Source organism: Acyrthosiphon pisum, chromosome A2 (genome assembly GCF_005508785.2).
Source record: "Acyrthosiphon pisum isolate AL4f chromosome A2, pea_aphid_22Mar2018_4r6ur, whole genome shotgun sequence".
NCBI lineage: Eukaryota > Metazoa > Arthropoda > Insecta > Hemiptera > Aphididae > Acyrthosiphon > Acyrthosiphon pisum.
This window is the reverse complement of record NC_042495.1, coordinates 50,596,981-50,613,710: the sequence shown is the minus strand read 5'-3', so window position 1 is coordinate 50,613,710 and position 16,730 is coordinate 50,596,981. Positions and strand designations below refer to the sequence as shown.

General features: G+C 32.7%; 1 protein-coding gene across 7 annotated transcripts in view; it reads left to right on the top strand.

The window, feature by feature from the left end:
• Positions 1 to 13,196, top strand: part of LOC100159835 (solute carrier family 26 member 10) — a 65,505-nt gene extending 52,309 nt beyond the window's left edge. For 6 of the 7 annotated variants that reach the window (XM_029490982.1, XM_001942969.5, XM_003244851.4 and 3 more), the window contains 2 exons: positions 3,481 to 4,462; positions 9,525 to 13,196. In XM_029490982.1, the coding sequence (XP_029346842.1) occupies positions 3,481 to 4,462; positions 9,525 to 10,559 (2,017 nt within the window). In that variant the 3' untranslated portion in view covers positions 10,560 to 13,196. Of the gene's footprint in view, positions 1 to 2,802; positions 3,132 to 3,480; positions 4,463 to 9,524 lie in introns of those variants that run through there. The other variant, XM_003244852.4, reaches the window with a different exon arrangement.
• The last annotated feature ends 3,534 nt before the right edge of the window (positions 13,197 to 16,730 follow it).

Genomic DNA, 16,730 nt, shown 5'->3' with positions numbered 1-16,730 from the left:
ATATAGTTAGCGGTGGTTGAATTTGTGTGTTGTTCTTCCAATAAAGTGTTTGTACGCCCACACATAGGTATTGCTTTTATCACAGATAATTTTAATTATTGTAAACGATATTCCAGATAAATGTATAGGTACCATAGCATTATTGATAACACTAAAATATTAATTATTAAATAGTTACATAATGTTGGTTTTTAGGCGGAATATATTTTTACCTATGAGATCACACGTATATAGTGGCTGTAGTGACAAGAGTAGTCTTAATGTATTAAATATCAGAATATTATTAATATATTTTATGATACTGACATTTGACACTGCAGCTGTTATAATAACCGTGTCTATGACAATGAAACTATAGTTTGATTTGCAGCAGTCCATTTAAAAATAAGCACGGTGACTATTATAAATAGATATTTAAAAATGAGGTTTTCACGTATTCAAGTTCAACCGCCAATTTCAATAAATAATAGATACATTTTTTTACTAGTTAAAAAAAAAAATAATGAAATATTATACTTTGAACAGAGCGCGTGTTTTTAATATTTTAATATTTTATACCTAGGAACCTATAATAGTATTTTATGCGTTACTAAGAAAAAATACGCTGTACCTATAGGCATGCAATATACGCATATTATACCATAAAATTGTTATTACTTATATTACCTATTTATTAGTATTCTTTGTTAAATTTTTGTTTAGGTATTACAGTCTATGATGACATATTTTATATTGCACAAAATATTAAATTAAAACTATAAAAATCAGTACAATGTGCATTTATAGAAAAAATATTAAAATACGTAAAATATAAACTGAATTTTTTAAAATTTGAAATCCAAACTTCAAAAAATACACTTGTATTGAATCAAATTTCTCTTATTTTTTGTATCTAAATAAGTAATATACAGACTACAAATACACTAAGCCTTAGTGACTAAGGCCTCGAGCCCTGGATGTATGTACTAATAGTGTCGAGTTAAAAAATTGCATTGTTTTCTTTTCAAACGCTCTAACATAACGGAATAAAATAACCAGGAATTATGGACTTTTTAATGTGAGATATACATTATTCCCCCATACTAATATAGTTTAGTCCACCCTTTTGTAAAAGTGCTCGAGAATACGAGAAAATGATTTCGACGTTCGGTACTGGCACAATCATCATATTATATATATATAGATTGCTTCTGTATAGTGAATATATCAAAATAAAGTATTACTGCTAATATGTACGTGTGCTTACTTTATAGTGTGAGGGAAGAAATAAAACGTTTGCGACTGTTTGTTTTTCGTCTAGCAAAAAGTGAAAGTTTCTTACAATCAATATCAGAATAATTAATAATTGTCGGAGGTTTTCTTTTTTAATACATTTATATGATTCGTATCGTATTGTTATATTATTATAATGACCTTAATTTTGCAGCCGACTTCGTCTGAAGGTGTGTGTGTGCGTGAATATCGGTGAAGGTTCGTCGGTGGTAGTTGATCAATAAATAAAATATACATTTCTTAATTATATTTTTTAATTTAATAATAAAAAACTACAATGATAAAATCAGGTATTATATATTATGCATGCTATGATAGAAAAAAAAACATTATTATTATCTTTCGTGTCGTCCGTTATTATATGTTTTTCGTAATATTTCTTAGTATTCGATACACGTCTTGTTGATTTACTCGAATGCGACTTTACTATATATTCGCGTCTTCGACGGTATACTATTATTTACGAATAAACCTACGTATCGATGATTTAACGGTATGTTATAAACTATGTATTATATGCGTATTTCTATATATTTTGTTAATAGTGTACAAAACAGGAGGGGAAGTGCTCGTGTGAGATAAATGTTTTGAAAGCTGTTTTAAATTATTGTTTACGCTGTGGTAATGAACTATAGTGTAGGTACCTGGTGCACTTATATTATGTGCAGGCGAACTCTAGAGTTTTGAAGACCGAAAACAAAATTGATTTACCACGTTATACGTTTTTGAGTGTAGTCATAGTATAGTCACTGAAGTGTTTACCGAAAGGGAGTGAGTGTAGACAAATCGATATTTCGTTTTGTTCGATGTCAATATAGTTACATACAAAACAATATATTATCCGTCTGATACACAACCACGAAAACTCTAATCTACTCGCCCAAGTTTAAAACCCGACACAACTATTCGTATTCAAATTTTGCGGACTTGCGGATAGTATATACGTTTGGACTTGTGATATAGGCAGTGGCATTGATTATATTATACAAAGTATACCATGTACAAACAATGGTAGTAGCCAGTAGGTACCATAAAGTTACAACGCCGTCGATAAGAATGTATTAATTCCATTCGCGGCGATAATAATATTATAATAACAACACATTTATTTGAAATCAATACGTCTGTTATATATTATAATACCTAGCATTTTTTTAAATGTGTTGTTAATGTGCAGCCAGATTCATTTGGATATGCTATGAATTAGTCGAATATAGGTCGCTGTAGATTTTTAGGAAATATACTATAATATAACGCCTAATTAATAATTAAAATTATATTAAGTATAAGATAACAAGTTACTTGACCTTTCATAAAATATTAGTTTACTAATAAAAATTTATTTAAAATTTAAATAACTTAATTTTATAACTCTATAAGTGATTCAACTAGAAAAAAAATATATTGTATTGTTTTTATTTTCGATTACTGTTGGGAGTTAAAATAATTTTATTGTTATTTATAAAAATTGCTACACTATATGTGATAATTATATTGCACGAATATCAATATTTTTATTTACACGTGGACCTGTCTGTATAGTCATTAATTTGTTGTTCGGCTTACGTACGTTTATTATTTTAATACATGTGTTTAATAAATGAATCCAATTCTAACATACCAATAACGTTTTATTCGTAAACAATTGCATTAAACATATAGATTAATTCGTTAAGTACTTGTATTATATGTCGTTGACTGAAAAGAAAAAACTACGAATTGATTCCTTTACACACAACAGTAAATTTCAGTACCTTTAGTTATGTGGTAAAAAACGGTTGTCAGTCAATTTCTTTCAATCCTAAAATCCTGGGAAGTTATATATCATAGTGTTATGCTCAGTGATTATGAGCAAGATGGTAAGTTCTTCCCGTTTGTATAACACGATATGATGATATAATTTATTTTTTTATTTCTATTGTCTCTATTCACTGTAAAAAAAAATTATTATTAATTGTTATCAATTAAACACTTAAACACTATTATTTAAACAAATTTTTTATATTAATTAATCTTTGAGTATTTTATTTTATTTATTTAAATTTTTGTCAAAACAAATATGTATTACCTACATTTAAAAATGCAATGGGGGAGCCTTCGAGTAGCAGGGCTCCCTAATATCTTAAGAATCAAGTTGTAGCAAAATATTACCTTGTACTCTTATAATGTTATAATTATTTTTTTTTTTTTTGTGGTGCGGTCATGCAGCTATAGCCGAGTCATGGGTAAGATGAGTGGGTCGGTGGTGATCAACGTGAAGCGGCCAGTATATCAGCTTGATGACCTACACGATGGCAATACGAACGGGGACGTGGACCTAGAGGCGACCGCCAAGCGGAAAAAGGTGTCCAAGCTGAAGTGGTCTGACGTAAAAACGGTGGTGCCGGCAATCGACTGGCTGTTCACCAACTACAACTGGTCCGAGGACTTTTTCAAGGACTTCGTGGCCGGGTTTACGGTAGCCGTGCTAAACATACCACAGGGCATGGCGTACGCTATGCTCGGCAACGTGGACCCGACCGTCGGCCTCTATATGGCCATCATGCCCGTCATCGTTTACAGTCTGCTGGGAACGTCCAGACACGTGTCGATGGGATCGTTTTCGGTCGTTTGCTTAATGACTGGCAAGGTGGTAAGCACGTACGCCAACGCCAACGCCAACTACATTAACGCCGACATCAACGCAGACGCCACGGCTGGTACGATGGTTGACCAAGCGGTATCGCTGCAGCCGCACGACGCGGCCGCCGTGTACACGTCCATCGAGGTGGCCACGGCCGTCACTCTGATGGTCGGCCTCATACAGATACTTATGTACGTGTTTCGGCTGGGCGTCGTGTGCACAATACTGTCCGAGACGCTGGTCAGCGGGTTCACGGCCGGCGCGGCTGTCCACGTGGTGACTTCCCAGATGAAGGAGCTGCTGGGCGTCAAGATCGATAACCACAACGGACTGTTCCAGATCGTGCTTACCTATTACGATATCGGCAACCGGATCCGGGACGTCAACTTTGCCACGATCACGGTGTCCTTCGTCACCGTATTCCTGCTGCTATCCTACAATACGCACCTGAAAGCCTTCATTAACAAGCGTCTGTTCATGCCTGTGCCCATCGAGCTCATCACAATCGTCATTGGGACGACTCTTTTCCAGTTCACCACGTTCTCGGAGGACTATCAAATCAAACTGGTGAGTTTATCCAATAATTGGTATCACTTGGCTTTTCACGTGGGTTTGGGGACATAATATATCGGCTTAGAGCCGGAGCGTGAAATTACTTAGGGCGTCAAACATTGGCTAATTTGCCCGACAAGGAGTGGTAGTAGGGGCCGGAAGACGAATAATAAAATTGGGGATGGGACATTAATATTAACGAAAATATTATTTAACATAAAGCGGGACATAATATAATAATATACTATTAACTAATACGTCTATACACATTTAAACATACTATTATTATTATTAAAAACACATAACAACAAAACTAGTAGATATTTTAAGTGACTTAAACTATTCTAACATAAATATGTTTTTGGGATGGATGCATATTTTTGTTTCTGACCGATTTTTCGTTAGTATTTTGTTGTCATGGTTACTATATTATTAACAAAAACATATTTAGCCTGATGTTTAACGCTTTATATTGTATGCTTTAAATTTGTTGTTCAAATTTTTCCGATTTTCTAATAGTTTTCAAGAAAATCGTGTTCAACCTTGGTGATTGAAAACCAAACCACGTTATAAGTATAATTTTTGCCATCATAAAATCGTTGAAATTCAATAATAATAATATGCCACTGATCACTGTTCTGCAGCGTCTGGCGAACAAAGCGATAACAGCAGAAGTTTATTTGATTCTGTGAGTTCTGACGTGGCAACAAGCCAATGCACTATGCGTAGGAACATAGACGATATAGATAATTTAATAATAAGACACATGACAGGAATAGAAAATATACAATTGTGTAACTCGTAGATAAAATACTCTTCTAAGTTGCATTTAAACTCAAGTCGATACGGGGAGGGACCCAACCCCCTACAATATATTTATATAATGTATATTATATATATGGCCACGCTTCCAGTGTCACGCACATAATATATTATATGTTATATAATATGCATTATACATTCGATAAATTTATAGTTTGTTTCGGATTGAATAAACACTCTCTATACGTGTGGCTCTACAATAGTGTCGTGAAAATTTTTTTTTTTATCACGACGCAAAATACCACCGCCTAAATGTTATTATACACAGAACCGTGGTCGCTTCGCTTCCACACCACCATTCACCATTATTATATATTGTGTAGTGTGTACAATAAAGCAGCTCTTATGCTCGTGTGGCTTACTTATAAGCAACATAATATTAAATTTAATTAAATCGATAAGCTTAATATTTATTTTGCAATTCAAATAATATTTCATAATTGTTAATATTGTATTAGATATAGGTATAATAATAATAATATGTTCTATCAACTGCTTTACTCAAACATGGTATCTATAGTTACTCGGCGCTGTGTATACGTCTTAGTTAGGCGCGATGTATACGCTGTAACTACCTATGAATTACACCATTTTTAATTATACATTTTCTGATGAGTATCAACCTGTTTTGTTATCTTTGATTGCCGAGGGGCCACCATTGCAGGTCTTATGACATGCGTGATTGACGTGATTCATGTGCTGCTGTTTTGTCTGAGTCATAATTATTATACGATCAGCGGCCATAACATAATCATCAGTATTCATATTTTTTTTCGTATATTGTATGTTGGTGTATATAATATATAATATATAATAGATACCTATATTATATACACAGAGTGATCTTTTTAACGTAGGTCATTAATTATTTAAGAAAACAGTAACGTTTTTTAACGTATTTTTTTACATAATAATTTAAAGTCATTACAAAACAACATTTTTGGGAAAAAATTTTTTTTACTATTTTTTATCATAGTAATTTTTTAAGTTTTTGCTAATTTAAATAACATTATACACAGAGTATTTCGTTCTATAAAAATCAAATTTTGGACAATTATAGTTAGGTATTATTAGTTATAGGCATTTATTGTTTAAATGAGTGGAGTAGTGGACCAGTATATTGCGGGGTTTCAATAGTTTTAAATAACTATACTAGTTAGATGTTATAACTCATAGTAACTACTCATCTTTTTTTTTTCTTTTTTTTTTTAATTTAATTTTATTATTTTTGAACAAAACATAATATTTACAATCTGTATTTACATGTTATACAATAAGTAAATGTGATGGGGATTGATTTACAGGAGGGGGAAGTTGCCCATTGGCGACACCCCGTATGAACTACTCATCTAAAATTTAAATTCGATTTTTATACGTCCAAGTAAGTTCTTTTAAAAAAATGAATGTAATAAGGAATTAAAAATACATGTTGTCATTAAAAAAAGTACAAAATTATAAAATGATGATGAAAATTAATAATATATGCGTGGTGTTGCGAGTATGTTCGGATGAAGACTCCTCTCAGTCATTCAACCGATAGAATATTAGGTTTGAATTAAATTATCAGACTTATATTTACATTTTACATAATTATAATATAAGTGATGTGTTTCTATATTTTGTACTATCGGTAGGCACCTATACCATTTGTAAATTATTACAAATTACATTTTTGTTCATTTGAAGTCGTTAGGTCGATAGGGCCATAATCGTACCGCCATATAGATGTTCACACAACAAGTGATAATGGTAATACAATTTTTTTTTTTAATTAAAATTTTTTTTTTATTTACAAAAACAAACTATAGAACCGTGTGTGTCGTGATTCGTGACGGCCGATTGTGACAGGTTTTTTCGTACCCTGTGTAAAAAATATATTTTATTAAGATTAAAAAAAAATGTTCTTGAAATAATCAGTGTCTATTACGTTCAATGGATCACTCGGTATACATGTTATATTAGACGAGCGGAACAGAGAAAATGGATTAGTGTTGCCGCTTTAGGTTAGATGCATTAACTTATTCGTATACTCTAGAATTGTGACACTAAAGGTTTCGGTATTACAAGTACCTACTTGAAAGCGCCCTCTCAGGACTATTATTATTATAAGTCGTGTAAACGTGTCGTCGTGTCGAATATAGTTTGTTGTCATAGTTTTTTTTCTTTTTTTTATCTCAAAGTAGCTTACATACCTACTCTATAGTCAATATTGTGAAGTAATCAGTGAATTGTGCCGTGGATTAATTATTATTATTATTATTATTATTATTATTATTATTATAATAACGGTTTGCTGTAGTTTTCCGTATTTATTAATTATTGTACACTCAGACAAAAACTACACTTCGTTCTAATGATATTACTAGATAATAATCAGTCAGTATAAATTCTTAAATTTATGAATTTACGCAATATTTAAATAATTCATTAAATACGTTTATTTTAATTTATTGATTAGGAAGTAAAATCAGCCATTTACTTCAAATAAATAATGATTTACTAGCTACAAGACATATTACACTCCATTATTTTTAGGAAATTTTATCTTTATTAAATTAACCGACAATTTGTCTTAACATTTAAGTATCAATTGTTGATATGATATAACATAACAATTTAATCTATTGTGTTGTAATGCTGCATACAGCTTTGTATTAGTAATGCATGGTTTTACATCTATATGCTAGCTCGCGAGATATCAGTTTTATTAAGTTTTTTTTCCGCTTGTGAAGTCGTGATAAAAATGTGTGATTTTTATGATGACACTCTGTTACAAAATATTTGTAAATCTTTAAGAGTTTAAAATCAAAACAAATATAGTATTAACGGAAACTATGATTAGGTATAATATATTATATCTATGCTAAATCGACTTAACCGAGTTCGCATAATTATCCAAATCTATACTTGACGCGAACAATAGATACATACGCATCATAGTATAGTTATTGTCAGCAGGGAAGGCGGGGCAGATTTGTATACTTCTAACTTCTAAGCGTTGTAGAACTTACAACATTTTAAGAATTTGAAATTGGATTTCGTAACTTTAGATCTGTATACTTTGAACTTAAATATTATATTAGGTTTAGATATTATATGAATAGTATTTATATTTCCATCAAGTTGACTTGTAATATGTCGTGATTTTATTGTTACCTTGATTAATGGTTACCAATAATACACGCCACTGTTGATTTCATAAAATTATATTATTATTTAACAACTTGTTTTATTAATTTTATTATATTGTCATAATTATTATTATACACTCATCTAGATGATAGCTAGGTATAAAGTTATTAATAATTATTGTTATTATGTTGAAAATATTGTTTTATTTACTATAGTCAATTCATTCATTCGACTTCTAGTATATTATTCATATATACCTTCCTACACTGCAATACACGCATATAATATCTACATTATTCTATACCCACAACAATAGCCAATAATCATCATAATACAGTACATTATAATATAAACGAGTTAAGTTTTGTAGGAATTTAAATTTTAACACGTCAAATTCAATTAGAATAATATATTAATATGATAATTGGCACATTGATTTCCATCTTACCTTCTCTAAATCACTAACACGACAACACTCATTCATATGTTAATAATGACTAATACTTAAATTGACTTGATACTATAATTATGCACTACAATATACGCTTTATGTGCCACATCTTTTTCCTGGGTGCCCGCCCAGCACTCACACATTTTTCCAAATTCGCTCAACACGCTGACTCTTATCATGGTTCCTTACCGACGCCTGCACGCGGGTAACAGGTAACATTAAAACTACTTCCTACGACCTAAGTTCCATAATTATCATAATAATACTGTCACCATATAGGTTCTATATTATATTGTATATACTTGTACTATATAAAAATATAAATACTCATGCACAAACGCGTGTGCTTTACTTCACGACAATTACGTATGCGGCGTATGCCAAACGCGTTTACCAACTAACCGTGGTTAAATTACCAGTGGGCTATATATGCGCGTGTTGTATGTCGACTTGTACCTAAACAAAATACGTATTACATCAAACCACGAATCGGTTAAGCAGATGGATAGGATATATAACCTGCACGAGGCACAAACCTAACACCGAATTACTGGCAGTTATATTTAATATTATTATTGTCTATACCTATATAGGACGGATTTAATTCGTTTTTATACATAGTTAACAATACCATCACTAACGCGTAAAATGTACTGACGATTTTTGTTGCAGATAGGTGAGATCGAGAGAGGGTTACCCGACTTCAAACCGCCACCGGTTAACTTGCTGATGAGCGTCATCACCGAGAGCGTGATCATCGCGATCGTCGCGTACTCGATTACCATGTCTATGGCGCTGCTGTTTTCGGAGAAGCTCAAGTACACGATCGACACGAACCAAGAGCTGCTGGCCCAGGGCGTCGGCAACGTGTTCGGTTCGTTCTTCTCGTGCCTGCCGTTCGCCGCGTCCCTGTCGCGTAGCGCCACCCAGCAGACGGTCGGCGGCCGCACCCAGATGGCCAGCATCGTGTCGGCCGGTCTGCTGGTGGCCGTCGTCTTGTGGATCGGCCACCTGTTCCAGCCGCTGCCCAGGTGCGTGCTGGCCAGCATCACGATCGTGGCCCTCAAGGACATATTGCTGCAGGTGCGGGACGTGGTGCGCGTGTGGCGGACATCCAAGGCGGACGCGGCCATCTGGATCGCGACGTACGCCACCGTGGTGCTGGTCGAGATCGACGTCGGGTTGCTGGCCGGCGTGATCGTGTCACTGTTCTTCGTGTTCAGCCGGGGAATCGGAACCGGCGTTGTGGTGCTGGGCCGGATACCCGACACCGACCTGTACGTGGACATGGACAGGTACCGGCGGGCGGTCGAGGTGCCCCGCGTCCGGATCGTCCACTACTCCGGGAGCCTGAACGTGACCAACCGGAACGTGTTTCGAGAGAAGGTGCACGGCGTGCTGTCCCGGTACGACGGACAGCTGGCCCCCATCACCATATCGATAAACAGCGGCAAGGAGACGGTGGTCCGAGCCCAGTGCGTCGTGTTCGACCTGTCCGGTATGCATTACGTGGACAGCTCGGGGCTTACCATGTTCGCGCGGCTGGTCGACCAGCTCAACGAGGCCGGCCTGCTGGTGTACGTGGCCGCCGTATCGGGCAACGTGTACGACTGCATGCGAGCCCGGCAACTCGGCTCGGTGCAGTTCTTCCCATCCGTCCACGACGCCGTCGAATACTACAACAACCTGGAAGAGTTGAGAGCTTGATCGAGAGCCCGTCAGTCGCGGCCAGCGGTGCTTCCTCTGAGCGCACGCGCGCCCCGAAAAAACAAACCGTTTCTACTTCCGGTCTATCTATATAATATAGGTATTATTATACATTATATTACAATTATACATTCGTATCTTCGTGAGAAGTCGTTCGGCGTGGCGTTTCGCCGATGGAAAAATTAAAAAACAAAACAAATTTCCAATCGATCGGTATTCGTTGGCGCGAATAAAATATAATAATATTATCTCAAAACCGTTTCTCGATTAGCATAAACCGCACGTCTGTCAAAATAATATAATAAACATCACTCTATTTATATAATAATATGCAATCGATTCAATCGGGATTCGAGCGCAGTTTTATTCTAGATTCCTTTCGTTTTCTGTCGTAGTATGGCGTCGTACGAACCCATCGGACAAAATGTCGGATAAACGAAGTAGTTCCTATGGTATAGCGAGATTTAATAATAATTGTAGGTACGACGCGCATTATAAACGAATAACTCGATGAAAATACAAAGTTTAGACCTGTCAGGTCATCGGTTAAGGACGATATAATTATATCGTGTATTATAAACTAATATAATATCATAACAGTTATTTTGCGATCGATTCGGTCCATGTACATAATATAGTAAAACGGTGATCTCCAGAGAAAATTAGGCATTTGTACATAATATATTATATTATTTATGTATTATAATAACATAACGTCAAAGTTTAAAACTTTAAATACGATCAGATTGACGCCAAACGTAAACGTGACACTAAATTGTCACAATAATATTATTATCGTTTTGGTCGGTCAGACGTAATTATATTATTATTATCGTCTTGGTTCGGCGGGATCCGACACTGTCCGATGGATTTTTTAGTCAACATTTCATTACCCCACCTTAATCACTAGTACCTAAATGTAATATAATATGGGGGTGGTAGTTTCAAGATATAATTTTTGTTTTTTGTTTTTGAACTGTAGGGAATTTAATTTGTTTCGTTGTTAATGGAAAACGGTCTTCGCTGCACCGGCCTTTCTAGTCTTAAATGTTTTCTATTGCTTAAAATCGTTGTAAATTTCCTCCTCAAAGTTTTTACGTCCATAGCGCGTTGTTTCCGTGGCATAAGAACTTTTTTAATAAAAATAAATGTAGCGATGACGTGAGGTATACGCTAAACAATATAATATAATAATCATAATAATAATAATTGATATTAATTACTACGGTCAAATAATTTTATCTTTTTTTGATATTTTATATTGAGTAACTTATGTTTATAGGCGCATAATTGTTTTATTCACATCGCCTAAGTCCCGATAATTAATCACTACGCGGTCTTCAATACGTATATACGCATTGGTCGTTTAATAAACAGTTAATAATTACCGTCTCGGTGCTATTACACATATAATTATTATATTTCACGTTGGTTCCATATTTCATCGATTTTTTTTTTCGTTGTTTTGTTATTGACTATGATATTATATAGGCATTGTGAAACATTCGTAAAAAATCACTAATCATCTCCTCGGCGATAAACCGCGGGCTACCCCAGCGTGATGTAGTATTGTGTACACCTCTGCAGCTGTGTATCATACCTACTGTACGTGTAACACTTTGCTGTATATTTGTAATAAATGTGTTGATTTAATCCTGATAAACGATGATGGTGTACCATTACTCATTCTCAGCGAGTTATCGCCGCCGAGTGTCGTGAAACCTATTAATTGGAAATCGATCGGTTGTTAAAAACCGTCGGTTTGTGATTAACGGATTTCTCTATATAATATAATATAGCGCGGTTGATTTTTTAACACCATCTCTATACGACCGGTTTTAACGCCTTTATCGAAATAACTTATCGAAATCAAAACGAGACCCGATGTGTTGTCAAAAAAAAAAAATGTAAAACACTTAAAAATAATACAGTTACACCGAAATCTATACACCTAAAATATATAATATCTACCTGCAATACCATAGAGTATTGGCCGCGATAGTAAAACATTTAGATAGTATTAATTTTTTTTGTGGGAAAACATAATTAATCGTTCTAATTTAATTCTTCTGTGATATATAATATAATATAAAAATATTTTTGTTAATTTTATTTTTGATGAATATATTTAGCAAAATACTAAAATTTTGTTAATAGTACTAACCCAATTATGTATAATATATCATAATATGTAAGAATATACATACCTAATGTACTACATAATTTGTTTAATATTGTTATTTTGATATTCGATCGAAACAAAATAATATTTGTTGGCGCTTCGAAAAAGTACCACACGCTTTCTCAATAATAACATTTTTTTTTTGTTTTCATCCACTATATTATTATGTTTTATTCACCAATCTTTTTTCGACTCATCGCGAAGTTTAGACATAGGTGGAGGACATTGTTTTATTATTCTCGTGTTATTTTATATTATATAATTATAGGAATGGATATATTTAGAATATTGTACGCAGCTACCAATTTTTTTCAGGTGATAAGTTGATGGGGTAAATTTTTTTCCATTTTAACAGTTGTGGTTATATTGATTTAAATAGTAATAAGTTATTACGCTGTATATATACTTATAATAAACTTTTATACTTCGTTGGTTTTCTAATCATTCCATTGTGATTTAGTATTTATCGTTATTTTTATCGAGTATTTTATAAATGTTATATTATTAAACAATAACAATATTGCGTAGATATTATTTCATTATAATAACTATTTTTATATTATGTTATAATAATTATTTTTATATTACGTTACGGTTCGTTGCAACAGGGTTAGCCGCATATAGGGCGGTGCACGTATATTGTTTTATTACCGCTTTTTAATATTAAATATTTGGACGATTAAGGCAGTTTACGTGTGCCACCAACATCATATTACTATTATATAATACTGTTGTACATATTTAACTTTTTCATTTTTCAAAATAGTTTTTAATTATTATATTATGTCCTGTCGTGGGTTAAATGTTGTTTTTTGCCCTACAATATATTATTATATGAAGTCTAGTTTTTATTTATATTGTTTTTCTCGTTGAACCGACCAAAGTTACCACCAAAGCGATTTACCAGCGCATTTACGAATTACGGAGCGCATATTATGTAATTACACGATGCATTTTTGTGTAATTATTTTTCCATATAGTATAATGTATATCAATCGATGTTCAATGTTAAACGTGTTTGTTCGTTACATTTAACGCGCCTGTATCTCTTGACAACAGAATACTCGCATAAAGTCTGTGTTAATAGTATTTCGTCCTAGTCTCTAGATCAAAATTATTGTTTAAATGTTGTATTACCAAATATATTTTGATACTATGTTATTATATGTAATATTATATAATATATCCAATAAAGTGTATTATTGTCGCATAATAAATTATTATGTTCAAAAAACGTTGTACTTCTTTCAATATCGATTATCGTTATGTATAAGCGTATAACCTATATTTACCTATATTTAGTCATTAATATAATGCGTCATTACGGGCGTAGCGAGGGGTAGCGATTGCCACCCCGTAAATGTAATTATTTTAACTACTGCAGCCTGCTTCCTGTAGGCTTCATTTATAGACCACGTCCAATTGAATTCAAGATATTATATTATTCAAGATGCTTCTTGCTACCCAAGATTTTACTCGAAATGACGGTCCTGCTATATATATATATATATACATAGTATATACAATACTATTCGTCTTGATGGATATAATATACTTATGTTTGATGTTTTATCTATGTACTTATACCTATACAAATACAAAATACATAATATCGATTTTTAATTGTCTCCTTTGAACGTCATATTATCTACACTTCGTCGCTTTGCACAATTTTCAGTACTTAATATATTGTGTTATTTCCGTTATACAATAATAAATAGTTATTATGATTTCATCAGAGTACGCTGTAAGTTTGTATATACCTCCAATACTACTCCGGATTGATAGGTATTAGACTGTATAGTGCCATATATAGTACATAAGTTAAATATTCAAATGGAAGTAGTTATAGGTAATAGGTTGGAGATATACTGAATAACTGAGATTATTCTATTGACATAATATAAGGTTTGTCTTAGTTAACTATTTTATATTAGTAACTGCAAGGATACATACATACTATAGAACAACGGTTAGTCGTAAAAATGTAAAAGCTGCATCAGTTTTATAAGGATGTGAAGTAAACGGTAGTTTTAAAACCATTAACCTATGAGTTAATAAAAAATACTACTCGTTGAAGAAATGTAAACAAAACTAAATAATGCAAGTTTGGAGCTAAAGTATTGACAACTGATAATATGGTTCATTATATAACTATGCGATATATACTCATAGTCGAACCTACAACAAAAAACCGTTTACATACAAATTATAACGCGTAATACGCTACTCGATATTTTCCACTTTCAAGAAAATATATGAATCAAAAATATGTTAATAAGTAACCATAACGACGAAAATGATATGCATAATCGGTTAGAGTCAGAAAATCTGTACCCAGCCAAAAACATATTTATGTTAATATTTTTGAATAAGATTCACGGAATATAACTTAAATCTTCCTATTCATTAAAAAAGTTAAAAATGTATGGATGATACTAGATATATTGTGTTCAACGATAAAGGTAACACAACAATATTTCGAATGACCCTCAATTTAAGTATGTATATATATATATATATAAACATTTATAAACAATTTTGATTTTTGAATTTTTTTCTATCTTTAAAATTGACTTATTGAGGTCAAGTCTCGGTATATGTATGTAAGTATGTTGTATATATCGTATTTCTTAACAGTATATTTAACATTTTACCGAGCTCTATCTGATTTCGTACATACGACGTCCAACTAAGTTTTCAAAAAAATTATACAAAATCACTCTGAACTTCGTAAAATTGTAGATGGACTGGACTGTTAAAAAATACTATAAACATACAAAATTCATAAATTGAAATTTTTACTCACTCTCAATAAGTACATTTTTGAGACAATTGAAAAGTCAAAGTTATTTTAAAAAATAATTTATTTAATTATAATTCAGTCTAAAAAATGGAAGGGGTGCAATTTAAAATAATTTTGTTTTGCTTCGTATGCACAGGAAAAAAATAGAATTTTTCAAAAATAAGTGTGTAATATTAAGTTTTTTATGCAGTAAAAAACCCGAATGAAATTTAAAGTCATGCGTTTGAAATATTGTGTGATACCTTTATCGTTAAACACACTATAGATACCTATAAATTATTTTCATTTAATGGATAGGTACCTAGATGTAGGTTATATTCAACGAACCCAAAATGAGCATAAATTACAAAATGGAAATTTAATTTCACAATAGGTACCATTGAGATCTCAAATAATGATCTATTTTCAGGGGGTAAAAATATTGTAGAATAATGAATGTTTATAGAAACGGCTTTAAAATTTTTATAATGTATTGGCATAGTTTCACACGAAGACTTATAAGTAAGCCAGCGCAAAGTAAAATATTTTAAGGTCAAATTATCTCAACAAATCCTAGAAGGTCCCCTAAAGTCTATAAATATATTACGCCAAGCGACGGATGTTAAATGTAATTTGTATACACAATATATACATTCAACATTGTAATAATAATAATATGCTACATAACTTTTTACGCTATGGAAAATATAATATAATATCTCTGTGGCGTCGTAATGTAAAAAATAAAGTGAATGTCAAAACATTTACGTCCAAATAAACGTGTAATATGAGTTAATGACATGAGGTGTTAATAAAAAAATTGAGTTACTGATGTTGACTTTTTCTGATTTTCAATTTGATTTAACTTATTGAGTTTCGTGATACTCTTAAAACGAGCAAAAATGCGGCGAAGTGATTAACATATTATCGTTGAAGTAGAATAGTTATCAGTAGTGTGCATAAGGGTAACTGCAGTAGCTTAGCAATCGCTGCAGCAGCATTAGTGGTAGTAGCTGCCTGCTATCAGCGGCGTGTGCATAACTTATATATGGGAGGGGGGAAACACCATCTGAGAAATAAACCTAACCTATGTACGAAAAAAGACGTATTTTAATGTATACATAATGCACTAAAAAATAAAAATAAATGAGTGTATGAAAAAATAATTACCGCTAAAACTCAATACTTATTTGTATGTGTTATA